Source organism: Cervus canadensis, chromosome 21 (genome assembly GCF_019320065.1).
Source record: "Cervus canadensis isolate Bull #8, Minnesota chromosome 21, ASM1932006v1, whole genome shotgun sequence".
In the NCBI taxonomy this organism is placed as follows: domain Eukaryota; kingdom Metazoa; phylum Chordata; class Mammalia; order Artiodactyla; family Cervidae; genus Cervus; species Cervus canadensis.
In genome coordinates this window covers 5,875,362-5,889,714 of record NC_057406.1, presented here as the reverse complement: position 1 = coordinate 5,889,714, position 14,353 = coordinate 5,875,362, and the positions used below count along the sequence as shown (strand labels likewise).

Genomic DNA, 14,353 nt, shown 5'->3' with positions numbered 1-14,353 from the left:
TCTGAGTGAGAAGACCACCTGGAGCCTCCCCATGCCCCGGGCGGCTGCACTGGGAACCCGCTCGTCGGAGACTCTCGGGCGGGCGTGGGTTGGCCCCCTGCTGTCCCTGTCCCCGTGTGCAGCCCAGAGCTGGTCGCCAGCGTCCCCTGCTTGTGGGCTCCAGGCCCCTCCCCTGACCTTGGAGGCTTGCCACGGCAGGAAGTGAGGGGCGCCAGGGAAACTGTCCCTGAGCAGAGGGGTTGGGAGTGGGGTGCGGGGGGAGTCCTCACCTTTGGCCTCACAGTCTTGGAAGGAGGTGGTGCCCTCGTGCTTGGTGAGCAGGCCCCCTCCACAGGGGAAGCAGCCTGTGCGCCCAGGTTCAGGCTGGTAGGTGCCCACGGGGCAGGCCTGGCAGGGCCTGAAGCCGTCAGTGGAGAAGGACCCTGGAGAGCACTGGCCTGGAAGTCAGAGGTCACGGCTCAGGCTGGGGGAGGGGCGCCTCGCTCGGGCCCTGCCCTCCGCTCAGCCCTCAGCTGCCCGGGAAAGGCAGAGGGCAGCGGGCAGAGGGCAGCCGGGCTGGGGGAGGGGGAGGAACACGTGCTGTGGCCTTGGCCAGGCCTGGTGCCTCTCCTCCTACCCGCTGGGAGGGCTGCGGGGTGAGGAGAAGCACCCCTGCTGTAGACCTGGGAAGGGTGGACCCCACGGGTGGAGATGGGGGGTCATTTATTTCAGGGGCCTCTGCCCGAGGGGCAGGCCAGGCTGTGTCGTCATGTGGGACCAGGGGCAGCTAAGCTGAAGGCTGATGCTCCCTTGGAAAAGCCCCTGATGCTGGGAAAGATTGAAGGCGGGAGGAGAAGGGGACGACAGATGAGATGGTTGGATGGCCTCACCGACTCAACGTACATGAGTTTGAGTAAATTCCAGGAGTTGGCAACGGACAGGGAGGCCTGGCGTGCTGCAGTCCATGGGGTCACAAAGAGTCGGACACAACTGAGCGACTGAACTGAACTGAACCAACGCTCCCCAGTCTATCTGCCTGGCTGGGTCTGAGCAGAGGCAGGGGGGTCTGTGAGGTCCCTAGGACACAGCTGGGACAAAGGGAGGGGACGACACATTCCAGCAAAGAGTCAGGATGTGGAGTGTGTCCTGGCGCTGAGCAAGGCGTGTGCTTAGGGCTTTCTCAGCCCAGACCCTGGAATTTGCTGCTCCCCCAGGGGCCTCTCCTCATAGCACAGTTGGTAAGGAATCTGTCTGCAATGCAGGAGACCTGGGTTCAATTCCTGAGTTGGGAAGATCCCTGGAGAAGGAAATGGCAACCCATTCCAGTACTCTCGCCTGGAGAATCCCATGGGCAGAGGAGCCTGCTGTCCATGGGGTCACAAGAGTCGGACACTATTTAGCCACTAAACCACCACCACCACCAGGGGCCTCTCTGGGGCAGAGACCACACTCCTGGAAGGGGCTGGGCCAGAGGGCAGCCGGCCAGCCTGCAGGGACTCGGGTCTGATCCCTTCTGTCCCCAGAGAAGGCTGGAGGTTACTGGCGCCCTAAGGGAGACCCTTCCTCCCCCATTCTCTTGGGTAATCCCCACATGGCCTGGGAAGGGAGGCTGATGGGGGGAAGGCGATGAGCCCAGTCACAGATGAGTTAAGTGTGGGTAGTAAGTGGAAAAGCTCTTTGCAAATCAAACTGGCTGGTAAGTTGAGAAAGGGCTCTCCCAACCACTACAGGGCAAACTGTGAAGTTCTTTGCGTAGGGCACAGTTCTTGCCCAGTGTCTGGCCACACTCTACGAAGCATTTTGGCCCTGATGGGTGCTTCACGAGGGCTCACGTGTTTGGTGAACCATAAAGCACTAGGAGCCTCCGCTACAAGCTGCCTCGTGAGCAAGTGATCAACTGCAAAGTCCTTTTCGACCTGCACGGGGGTTCTGAAGAGCACCGAGAGCAGCCCAGCGCCTGCTCACCGCCGTGCACTCGGGCACGCGCTGTGGGTCTGCAGGGCGCTCTGTAAGAGCGGCTGCGTTGACGTCCCCCCTGGGGCTTGGCTTTGGGAACCTCAGGGCAGGCAGGAGGTGCCCCGTCCCCCCGCCCTGCCCTCCTCCGAGGCTGGGCCCCTACTCACCTCCGCACTCGGACACGTTTCGGGCACCAGCCAGGCCCAGCCCGTCGCTGCTGGGGCACGGTGTGCAGCTGAGCTGGCCGACCCCGTCCTGGTAGGTCCCCGGCGGGCATGGCACACACTGGCCGGGCTCCCCGCTGAAGTAGGTGCCAGGCCCACAGGCCACTGTGGGGGGCAAAGTGGAGAGACTGCTGGAGGCTGAGGTGTGGAGTGGGGGCCAGCGGGTCTGGCTGTCCATCTCCTGGCACCCCAAGCCCAGGCTCTGTCCTTCCACAGAGGGCACAGCTCTCGTCCCTGGGACCCAGACCCTTCCCAGAAGCGGGGGGTAGGGGGTAGGAGTCAGGCGGTGGTCGTCGGGGAGGACTCTGGTCTCACTCCTTCTCCTGGTTGCTGCTGCTTAGGGCCCTCCCAGACCCCTCCGCTCAGCCCTCTGGTAAGGGGCCTCCGCATGCTGCCCTCCAGCCCCGACTCCTCGCCCATGGACCACCTGCTTCTGGGATGCGCCTCAGTCACTTCATTCACATGAAACCCCTCTGCCTGCCCCTCCCCATCCCCGCGTGGGAGCTGCTACCTGAGGCCGTGGGGGCACAGCAGAGGGGCTGGGGGAGTGCCGGGGCCCCAAGGGGCTGAGGGTACAGAGATGCGGGACTGAGGAGAGCCCGGGGAAGCTGGCGGCGCTGGTCATGTAAGCACACGGACGAGGAGGCAAGGACATAGACTGAGAAGGCGAGGGGGGTGGGGGTGGACGTCTCCCTGAACAAGATGTTTAGAAACACGGAAGCTGGACGAAACCCGAACAAGATATTCAGTAACATGGAAAAAGACAAGGTTAGAAGGAACCCCAAGGTATTGAATCGGAGGTGCTGGTATGAACTCATGGTTTTATAAAACACACACATGCGCCCGCACACACACACAAAAGCATCATGGAGCAAATGCTGTTAGCCGTCCACAACGGGGGACTCTGGACAAAGCAAATGTGGACATTCTTTGTTCTGTCTGGTAACATTCCTGCAAGTTTGAAACGGTTTCAGAGTAAGTTATCAGAAGCACATGACTGACAGCACTGCCGGCCCCCCGCACTCCCGCGGGGTCGCGGGGCGGCACTCTGCCTCCTGTCCCCCCCCACCGCCCGGATCCTGCCTCCTCCCCCCACCTGCATCTCTGGCCTAGTCTATGCCGCCGTCTGCTCTGGGAGTGTGGCTCCAGGCTAGTCAGCACCTCCATGAAGGTGACTCACGAGCTTCTCAAGCTGGCCGGGACACCTGGAACCCCACCTCCTCCGGCCCTTCTCCCCCCAGGTTCCCCCAGATCAGAGAACCACGGCTCTTCTGCCCAGGAGGCCCACGCCCCAGGAGCCATCCTGGAAGCCTCTTCCTCCCCCGCCTCCCCCTTCAAAGCGTGCTCTGGATTTTTCTCTCCCGCGTCTGCCTCTCCTGCTGCCCCTGCTTCCAGGCCCCGTCATTTCTCGCCAGGTCTCCCCTCCTCCTCCACCGCCCCCAACTTGGCCTTCCCGCAGCTGAGGGCGGGTGAGGCTGTGCCCACTTGGTGCAGCCCAGGGCATCATCCCACAGTGCCCAGGGCCGCCCTGGGCTGGCCAGGCCCTCTTCTGGCCTGAGGGCGTGTTTGCCTGCTGGCTGCCTGCCTTCTCTCCCACGTAACCATGGACCCCGCTAAAACAAGGACTCTTGCTAGGTTCACCTCCTAGCCCCCTGCGGCTGGCTCAAAAGCCGTCCCCGACTTGATCCGCCAGTTCTGGGGCACTGGGCACCAGAGGCACTGGTCACCAGCCTCTTTCACGGGACCTGGCCACCCTGTCCCGGCCCCTGCTGTGGCCAGGCGCCCCCCTGCTCCTCGTGGCACAGCTGCCCCCTGGGAAGCCCTCAGCCTCACGGGCATCTCTGCCCGGCTCCTCCTTTGCCCTCGGCTCCCACGTGTCTCCTCCGGGAAGCCTCCTCTAGCCACTCACACTGGTCCCATACCCTCCCTGCCCCTGGGCGGGGGCCTTGCTGGCCCCGCTCTCCCTGCCCACCCTCCTTAGGACACAGGGACACGGTCCAGGCACCGGGGAGGGGTGCTATCTAATACCAGCCATCGTGTCTGAGTGCTTCTCCTCGGGGGGCCTCCCTGTGCCCCATCCCCTCCCGACGTGTCTGTCTCCCCCTTGGGCTGGGACCTGGGCTGGAAGGACAGAGAGCGCAGGATGACGCTGCAGGCAGGGACTCACCGCATTTGCTGTCCTGCAGCGCGTGGCCGGGGTCGCACGCTCCCGGGCCCTCCGGGGCCTTGGCCGGCCGCTGGGCCAGCTCGTACTCGGTGCCCGCGACCTGCACGGAGAAGAGCTGGCGGCTCATGGACTTCCGCAGGGTCTTGACGGCGGCCTGCAGGCTCTGCTCCACTCGCCTCCGCACGCAGTCGGCCTCACAGGTGTCTGCAGGGGCAGGTGAGACCCAGGCTCGCCACCTCCCCCGGGAGGGGCCTCTGCCAGCACGCGCCCCCCTCCGCCAGATGCCGAGGCGGCCGGGCCACTGCTCAGGGGCTGGAGAGGGGCGCGGGGGGTGGGGGCTGCAAACGTTTGACGGGATGGGGACCCAGGCTCCAAGAGGTGTGAGCGGTCCAAGGCCCCGAAGCAGATCTGAGAAGCAGGCGGGCTCCTGCCACCGCGACGCGTCTCTCCTCCCCGGCACAGCTCCCTGATGGGAGCCCTTCCAGCCACGCAAACACCCGTGAGGCTGCCTCTGTCTCCAGGACAGCGTTACAGCTGTCTGACCTTGAACCTGAGGCCCCTCGTGGCCCGGAGCCCCATGCCTTGCTAGCCTTGACGCCCTGCACTCGGACTCGCCGCGAACTCCGCCTTCCGGCCGCCCTTCCCTGCGCCCTGTCCCCTGAACGCACCCGCTCTCTCCGCCTCTGGGCCTCTTCCACTCCCTCTGCCTGAACACCGTCCCTGCCACCCGCTTCCACTTGGTGAACTGTGAGTCCAGGTCCTGGTCCGGACGACACCGCGTCTGGGGAGGTTCCGGGGCCCCTCTCTTGGGGAGGGCCCTGAGCGCTGCGCCCTCTTTGTTCTCACGCGCCCACCGTCCAGTGGCTCCCTTGGCCCTGGGGGTGTGTGTGCCCCCTCCCTGCCCCCTCCAAGACTGGCGGTGCCGCCAGCGTGGGGAGCAGGGTCTGTCCCCCATTTCTGTAGCGTCCAGGGCCAGGCACACGCCGCACACACTTGCTGACAGACCTCCGCTCCTCTGTCTCAGCTCGACACTCATTTACAGCCCGGAGGGAAGTGAGAAACCCCGTCCAGCCCACGAGGCCCCTTCTGGAACCTGGGGAAGGCCGGTGCTGGGTCTGTGGTCCTGGGGAGGACCTGCCCGGCCCGCGTGAGGACGGAGGGAGGGGAGAGGCGGCGTGGCCCTCCCTGCAGCCCCAGGCCTGCTCCTCCCGTGGCCCCTGGCCTCCTCTTCCACCTGCAGCTGCTTTGAGGCCCCACTGGCCCCGGCCAGCTCCCCCGCCTGCCCGGCCAGCCTCCACATCTGGGAGCCGTTGTGGCTTGAGTGGGAGCTCGGCTTTGGGCCCAGCGGACCCCTGCCATCCCTCCCCGTCTGCTGTCCTCGCGGAGGCTCTCAGCACCTTGCGAGGGGACCCCTCACCCACCTGAGGCCTCTTCCACCTTTGTCTCCACCTCGAACTCGGCCGTGATGTGGGTCACCTCCTTGGATGGGGACTTCCGGCCACGGCGCCTCTTCTTGGAGGAGTCACACTTGAGGGTCACAAAGGTCATGTGGCAGTTTTCTGGACAAGGAAGGGGCCACTGTGGCAAAGGTGGCAGGGGGCGGGGAGCGGGGTCCCACCTCGCCCGAGAGTCCAGGCTCAGATGGGCTGGAGAAGGCCAGGGTCTCAGGACGGGCCGGGGGGACGGAGCTCTGTACCCGCCCTGTTGAGGCCCTCACACCGCTGCCCTCGGGGTCCCCGGAGCGTGTCCCTCAGTGAAGCCGTGCAGCCCCAGCTCGGGGCAACCCAGCCCACGTTAGGCCTGCTGAGTGCCCAGGTCTGTCAGGTGTCAGGAATCGTCATGGAAACAGAGCTGGCTGCTTTCCTCTGGCCCTGCTCCCTGGCTTTGTCCATGGAGCTCCCCCGCCTGGAACACCCTTCTTGGCCACCCTCATTCAAGAAAGGGCCGCTGAGGGAGCCCCGGGGCTCCTTCCACTTGGACATGAGCCGGCAGAAAGCCTCGCTCTGGGGGAGCTCGCTGAACCCCGGGGTGAGGCGGAGCGAGGGGCCCCGGGGGATACTCCTCTGCTTGAACGCTGGCTTTCATCCCCAGGGACACCACTGCGGGCTGCGGGGCACCGGGGGTTCCGGGGGCCCCACTGCCCGCCGTGTGGGCTGGCACCGGGGCGGCTCACTCACCCAGCAGCAGCTGCCTCGGGGCCTCCTTGGCTGGCTCCCGGCTTCGGGGCCGGAGGTGGCACTTGGCGTCTCGGATCTTGAAGCGCGCCTTCTGCCTGATGCGGGTGGCGGGGGCACCTGGGGAAAGCCCACACCCAGTGGCGGCCTCTCCCGTGGGCAGGGGGGCGGTGGGGGCCGGGCACGGCAGGGGCGGCCTGAGGGTGAGGGGGCCCGCCGGGGGGCTACGTCCACTGGGAGCTGGGGGGTGGCCTCTGCAGCCTGACTGATCTCCCTGAGAAAGTGTGAGTGTGGACGGCGGGGCCAAGCGCAAGCCAGGGGTCAGCCAGCCAGAGGTCTGCGGAGGAGAAAAGGCGAGCCTCCCGCCTTCTCCCTTGTCACCAGAGTGAGTTTAACGAGTTTAACGGCTCGTGCTTTCGGGAAAAGGGGCAGCACAGCGGGAGAGGGGAGCACGGGAAGGGGGAGCACGGGAGGGGGGGCGGGAAACAACACATGTGCAGAGCCACCGACTCCTTCTGAGAGCAGCACGGAGCCCACAGTAAAGGCTCCTGGCGTCACAGCAGCTTAGCTTTGCACGGCGTATGCATTAGACATGTCACCAAGTCCAGCATCCCGAACGGGAAAAGCTGCCGAAGCGCCACCTCCGGCTGCGGGGAGCTGGCTGCGCCCCGGAGGGCAAGAGCGTGCGTGGAACTCCTGAGGCGGGGTCTCCCAGGGGAGCCCCGACTCCGGGAGCTTTTAGAACCTCATGGTCACAGCACATGTGACTCCTGTGAAACGGAATCTGAGATCCACAGGCTCACAGCACTCCCTTTAGGGTCACTGAACGACTCTGGATCTGTGGCCCAGAGACTCAGAGGCGGACGGGCCCTTCCGTGGTGCACGGGCCCTGGGCTGGGCCTCGGCCTGCAGCCTGGCTGCTTCTGGGTCCTGGCCCTGCTCTGAGCTCCCCAGAACCCTGAGCCAAACTGGGCAGGCGCCAGGTCGGGAGACCTTCCCGGGCCACGCCCCTCCGCTCCCCTGGCTGGTGCCGGGCACAGTTAGGAGGTCACGTGGGTGAGCTGCGGCCTGGATGGGCCGGGGACTCTACCTGAGCAGCTGGGCCCGGCGCTGGAGCTAGTGCCGTTGCGTTTCGGGAGCGCCTTGCCCTGGAGGCTGGGGACACCGCAGCTCAGGCTGTAGCTGTTGTCCGAGTCTGCAGAGAGGCCGGTGGTGAGGTGGGCCTGGGTGTCCCTGTCTCCCAGCACCCCAGATCCTAGGGGCCTTGGGGGGGTCACTGAATATGAGGAAGGTCGGGACTAACCCTGAAGTCCATTCATTCCTGCTACATGACCACGGGCTAAGTGTCTGCACAGGAACGGGTCCACTATGCTTTTGAGGAGGATGCTGTGGCCCCCGGAGAACCAGACAGCTGCCCAGGACCACTCAGTGACCGGGGCCGGGGGTCCTCAAGCTGGGGTCCTTTCCCAGAGAGCAGCAGGGAGCGGGGGCTGGATCCCGGGGGACGGAGCCCTGCCCCCCTCCCCACCACCCCCTCCCCGGGACAGCCTCCGTTACCTGGCGTGAAGAGTGTGTGGCCGGGGCAGGAAAGGGAGCAGCTCTCCACGCCACCCACCTTGCCGCAGGACAGCTGGGCCGGGGGTGAGGCCTTGGCCCGGGAGAGGCACCTGCCCGTCTCTGGGGAGAAGGAGGACACACGAGAGGGCTTGAGGGGCTGGGGAAGGCCGTTGGGAGCCGGCAGGCCCCTGAGCGTGAGCCAAGAGGAACTCCCACCGCCTGTGGGTGCCCTGGCCAGACCATCCTGGTGGGATGGGGCTGCGAGACGGCAGAGTCCACATCCATTTGGACGCGGGGGTGGGGGACGCTGGGCCCAGGGAGAGGCTCGCTTCCCCCAACACCAATCCGCGCTATCTGTGAGAAGGGTCACACTCCGTGCCCAGACCTGAGGGCGGGGTTGGACCCTCTCCAGCAGGTGTCCCTGCCCATCCAGGGAAAGGAATGGCTGAAAATGGACATGGGCTTCTTGGCAGTGACCGACCTCAAAGCATGGGGGTGTCACTGGGAACCCCTCTCTGGGGTGGCCCCCAGACACACCGACCGGGGTTTGAAGGTGTCCTGAACTGACCACTTTGGAGTTTCTCACGTGTTTATCTTTAGAGCATTAAACATTTCACCCAGGCTCCTAGGAAAAAGACTGACAGTTCTGTAGGCAAGGCAGACATGAGAACTGATCTCACAGGACCTTCTAGAATTGATCGGTGACACCTGTCACTGGGAACGTCACCCTCTGAGTCCATCATCAGTGGTGGAGTCGCCCTGAGAACGGGCGGACACAGGAGGCTTAGCTGGATTAAGACGCTGCAGTGGGGAGTTGCCAGTTTGGATGAGCTTCAACATGTGCCTAAACATTTTCAAGAGGAGTCTCAGAAAGTAAATCATCTAGAGATAAAAACAAACTCACGGCTCTCCAGATGAAACATCCAGCCCCCAAATAAACGCAAGACAGAAGTCCTCTGTTCCCAAAGAACCAAGAAACTATGAACAAAAACACCTGCAGATAATCCAAACTGAAAGGGCTGCTGGACAAACCAGTGTTCTCTCTGGGTGAGAAACAAGAGGACAACCATCCACCCCCAACCTTCCAAGGCAGACACGAGCCCCTAGCAGTTCCCTATGCTTGCTCTGACTTCCTAGAGGGGGTCATCAACAACTGCAGATGAACCACATGGTTTTCCTCTGTGCCGGGGGCCACCGCCCCTGCCCTGCACGTGCCTGCACATCCTTGTGGGGACACGGAGGATGCAGAGCACTGCCGGATCTTTTCCAGGGCCATTTCTTGCGGGTTTGTTTGCAGTGAGCAACCTCTAGGAGTGAGGTCTCATCTCCCTCCAGACAAGAGCAGCCTGGCTTCCGTTCACTGTAATAGCGAGTGGTGAGTTCCCCAAGCTGGGTGTCCTTCAGCTGGGATGCAAGCTCCCTGTCTGCAGAGCATCCTCTGGGTGGATGAGACCTAGGGGGCTGCTTGCTGAGCTGTGAGCTCAGAGACCCTCTGATCCGGGGGTCTCACGTCTCCTGTGGGTGCCCAAAGAACAGGGCCGGGCTAGCTTGCTCAGCTCGCATGCAGGGCAGATCTGACTCTACCATGCCTACCATCTGTCTTAACCATCTCAGAACATGGAAACCCTCAGAAAGAAGTTTAAAGTCGCTTCCCAGGTGGTGCTGGGGTAAAGAACCTGCCTGCCAATGCAGCAGACACAAGAGACGCAGGTTCTATCCCTGGGTTGGGAAAATCTCCTGGAGAAGGGCATGGCAACCCACTCTAGTATTCTTGCCTGGAGAATCCCATGGACTGAGGAGCCTGGTGGGCTATAGTCCATAGGGTCGCAAAGAGTCGGACATGACTGAGCGACTTAGCATAGCACACAAAAAACAAGAGGGAAGGCAAACTCAGTTCAGTTCAGTCGCTCAGGCGTGTCTGACTCTTTATGACCCCATGGACTGCAGCACGCCAGGCCTCCCTGTCCATCACCAACTCCCGGAGTTTACTCAAACTCATGTCCATCAAGTCAGTGATGCCATCCAACCATCTCATCCTCTGTTGTCCCCTTTTCCTCCCACCTTCAATCTTTCCCAGCATCAGGGTCTTGTCGAATGAGTCAGTTCTTTGCATCAGGTGGCCAAAGTGTTGGAGTTTCAGCTTTAACATCAGTCCTTCCAATGAATATTCAGAACTGATTTCCTTTAAGATGGACTGGTTGGATCTCCTTGCGGTCCAAGGGACTCTCAAGAGTCTTCTCCAACACTACAGTTCAAAAGCATCAATTCTTTGGCGTTCAGCTTTTTTTATGGTCCAACTCTCACATCCATACATGACTACTGAAAAAACCATAGCTTTGACCAGATGGACCTTTGTTGGCAAAGCAATGTCTCTGCTTTTTAATATGCTGTCTTGGTTGGTCATAACTTTTCTTCCAAGGAGCAAGTGTATTTTAATTTCATGGCTGCAGTCACCATCTGCAGTGATTTTGGAGCCCCCCAAAATAAAGTCTGGCAATAAATTAAAAAGGAGGAAGAGTGTACATTTGCCTTAAAGTAGGAATATCTTGTGGAGAAGGAAATGGCAACCCACTCCAGTGTTCTTGCCTGGAGAATCCCAGGGACAGTGGAGCCTGGTGGGCTTCCGTTTATGGGGTCTCACAGAATCAGACACGACTGAAGCGACTTAGCAGCAGCAGCAGCAGCAAGAATATCTTGTTGTGAGAGAACATGACAGAAGGTAGGGAAGAGGCAGATTTGAAAATCTGGGAGCTGTAGGAGGCTTGAGGGGATGTGAACTTGATTTGCTTTGGTTTATTAAAACCACTCAGCAGTGGGCCTTTCTGACCATCGTCAGTTCTTCCCTGAGTTCCAGACTGCACCTGCTCCTTTGGGACCATCATCAGATGAGCCTCCCATTCTCGGAGTCAAAGCCCTGACATGTGGGGAGGGACCTACACTGCAAATGGAACAGGCATCCAAAAGACACCTGAAGGGTTATTTTTAGAAGTCTCAGGAAATCCTACTCCCCTGATTCAGATTATAGCTGATGGGAGCCTTAACATATCTCTCTGTGTACGATCAAAAACCAGAATCCCTGAGGCAAACTTGCCATGGCATCCGCAGAACAGCTGGAGCGGAGCCCAGGAGAGTCCAGATTACGATAAACCTTTCTTTCTTTTTTTTGTATCAACATGCAAAGATTAGGCCAGGCTCTTGGGGCAAACTCAACAACACGGGAAGCATCTGTGAGGAAGGCTTGTCTCCCCTGCCTCAGAACAATCACAGCCTGGGATAAAGTAGTCGGAACGTCTACAGACCTTGTACCAGAACCGCCCTGAAGTCTGAGGGAACCACATGTAGCACGATCCCTCCCGTGACTGGGAAAAGCAGAAAAAGTACTTTTTGTTCTTGTCATTGAACTCCTTATGGTGTCTGGTTCCTCACACCACCATTGAGCAGCTCTCCTACCTATTCCTTTTTCTTTTTTTCAGCCACACTGCTTTTGGGATCTTAGTTCCTGACCAAGGACTGAAGCTGGGCCACGGCAGTGAAAGCGCTGAGTCCTAACCCCTGGACCACCAGGGAATAGCCCTTTCTGGAGGAGACACTCACCTTCATGTGTCTGTACTTTCCAGGGATTCATACACAGAACAGATCCTGTGGATGCTCTGCACCGAATCCCAATTTAACGTTGTTTTGCTGATGGGACTTTTTAATAAAAATTAAGACATCCTAAGATTCATATCCAGTCAATCCTAAAGGAAACCAACCCTGAATATTCATTGGAAGGACTGGTGCTGAAGCTGAAACTCCAATACTTTGGCCACCTGATGCAAAGAACCGACTCATTGGAAAAGACTCTGATGCTGGGAAAAATTGAAGGCAGGAGGAGAAGGGGACGACAGAGGATGAGACGGTTGGATGGCATCACCGACTCAGTGGAAATGAGTTTGAGTAAGCTCCAGCAGTTGGTGATGGACAGGGAGGCCTGGCGTGCTGCAGTCCATGGGGTCCAAAGGAGTAGGACAGGACTGAGTGACTGAACTGAACTGAACGTCCATCTCTGATTATGGGCAGGAAACCTCTCTGTTTTCAGAGCATCCTAAGGTGGCATGCATCCACTTGTGTGCATCTTTGCCTTTTCTGTTTCACAGCTTAACACACTAGAGAGGCCACAGGTTCAGGCTTAGAGCCCACTGGATCTCCTCCAGACTGGAGGATTCACGCATGCCCAGCTCAGCTCAGCTCAGTTCAGTTCAGTCGCTGAGGCGTGTCCGACTCTTTTCAACCCCATGGACTGCAGCACGCCAGACCTCCTTGTCCATCACCAACTCCCAGAGTTTACTCAAACTCATGTCCATCAAGTTGGTGATGCCATCCCGCCATCTCATCCTCTGTTGTCCCCTTCTCTTCCTGCCTCCAATGGACGTTAGAGGAAATGTCTTTCGGATCGTCCTGTTGGTGCCGCTGCTCAGGCCAAACTCCTCAGGCGAGGACCCGGGGGACCACGGGTTCCACCACACACTGTGCCTGGCCTCCTACTCTGCATGGAGCAGGGCAAGCGATCGCCTTGTAAGATCCATGAGGATGGCACCCGGCGGAGCCAGGCGACCCTGGGACCACCAGACCAGCTCCCGCAGACCTCAGCTAACACCTTTCCTCAGACCGCTCTTCCTTCCTTGTGGGGACAAACTGGCGGTCGCAATGGGACAGTGAGAGGCGCTCTCAGGGTGGGAGAGGACATGGCCAGGTCATGGCGTGGCTGTGACCGTCAGAATCCTGGGGAAAGTGTGGAGATGGGGCCCAGACTGAAACCACGCCTTCAGGGGCCCTCTGAGCATCTGCAGATGCGCTTCGTGGCTACAAATACGCCTGAGTGATAGTGTATTTACTTTCTGGATGAACTGAAATAGGCTCTTGTTGAAAAAAAAATAACAGCACTGAGATATTATCAAAATATTATCCCCAAATTCCTTATTTGGGATATTTAAACTAATGTACTTGGGAACATATAGACACATTTCACTGGGAAAGTTATTCATGAATTACTCATCAACTTCATGGCCTTTATTACCCCTAATTTTCTTAAAAAATAAAAACGATGTTTTTCAGAACTTACTGTAAAGCTACCATTTTAGAGGTCTGAGGTTTTTCAGAGAACCTCCAAAAGCAGTTCACAGAAACTGGTTGTTACCCAAGTTCTGATTCTCAGAACTGGCTGATGGCTACGCAGGGTAGAGGCTTGTGCCTAAGACCGCAGGAATAAATTCTCCTAGATGTTTGCAGCCACTGATTTCCACACATGCTTTTGCATTCCTTTGTTCCTCATTTCTTTGGTCATGTTTTCCCACCTTATGCATCCAAGGGTGTGCACTTCTGACTTCTCCTGTCATGTTTCCCTTGCAAATAATAACTCACCTAGATCTAGGCTGTACTAAGTGATAACCACCAGCTTGATTCTTTAAATCGGTTCTCCCAAGCTATCGCTAGGGAAGCCAATATTGAAAAATGATATTAAGTATGTGTAAACTCCAGGAGTTGGCGATGGACAGGGAGGCCTGGAGTGTTGCAGTCCATGGGGTCACAAAGAGTCGGACACGACTGAGCGACTGAACTGAACTGACTGATGCTGTGCTCAGCCGTGTCTGGCTCTTTACGACCCCACGGCCTGCAGCCCGCCAGGCTCTTCTGACCATGGGGATTCTCCAGGCAAGAATACTAGGGTGGGTTGCCATGCCCTCCTCCAGGGGATCTTCCCAAGCCAGGGATCGAACCCAGGTCTCCCGAATTGCAGGCGGATTCTTTACCATCTGAGCCACCAGGGAAGCCCAAGAATACTGGAGTAGGTAGCCTATCCCTTCTCCAGGGGATATTGCCAACCCAGGAATCGAACCAGGGTCTCTTGCATTGCAGGCGGATTCTTCACCAGCTGAGCTACCAGGGAAGCCACAAAGTACGCTACACGAACCTAATTATGATCCTCTTTGTAGACAATACATAAAAAGAAGTAGAATCCCCCTGCACCAGGAGAGGCCAATTCAGCCGTCTCACCGTGTATCTGGACTATCTGTCACAACACCACCCACGGACAGCATCCCTACAGCTCCATGAAGTTGACCCCCGTCTCATACAGAAGTCTGACTCACGGTGCCACCCCAGGCCCTCAGCTCACTGCCCTGTGGGGCTCTGGACTCTAACAATGAATGACTCCCTGGGATCCTCAATGAATGATGCCTCCTTGCAAAGCCTCTGAGGGTAGGACACCTTCCGAGGCACGTAATGACATAACCTGGTGAAGCAGATGGCAGAGGCTC

The 14,353-nt window shown here is 59.3% G+C and overlaps 1 protein-coding gene across 4 annotated transcripts in view; it reads right to left on the bottom strand.

The window, feature by feature from the left end:
• The window catches only part of SCUBE1 (signal peptide, CUB domain and EGF like domain containing 1), a 131,449-nt gene that overhangs the window by 12,403 nt on the left and 104,693 nt on the right, over positions 1-14,353 (bottom strand). For all 4 annotated transcript variants that reach the window (XM_043440478.1, XM_043440480.1, XM_043440479.1 and 1 more), the window contains 7 exons: positions 8,058-8,177; positions 7,591-7,695; positions 6,504-6,620; positions 5,748-5,885; positions 4,327-4,530; positions 2,103-2,264; positions 270-437 (listed from right to left, as the gene is read on the bottom strand). In XM_043440478.1, the coding sequence (XP_043296413.1) occupies positions 270-437; positions 2,103-2,264; positions 4,327-4,530; positions 5,748-5,885; positions 6,504-6,620; positions 7,591-7,695; positions 8,058-8,177 (1,014 nt within the window). The remainder of the gene's footprint in view (positions 1-269; positions 438-2,102; positions 2,265-4,326; positions 4,531-5,747; positions 5,886-6,503; positions 6,621-7,590; positions 7,696-8,057; positions 8,178-14,353) is intronic.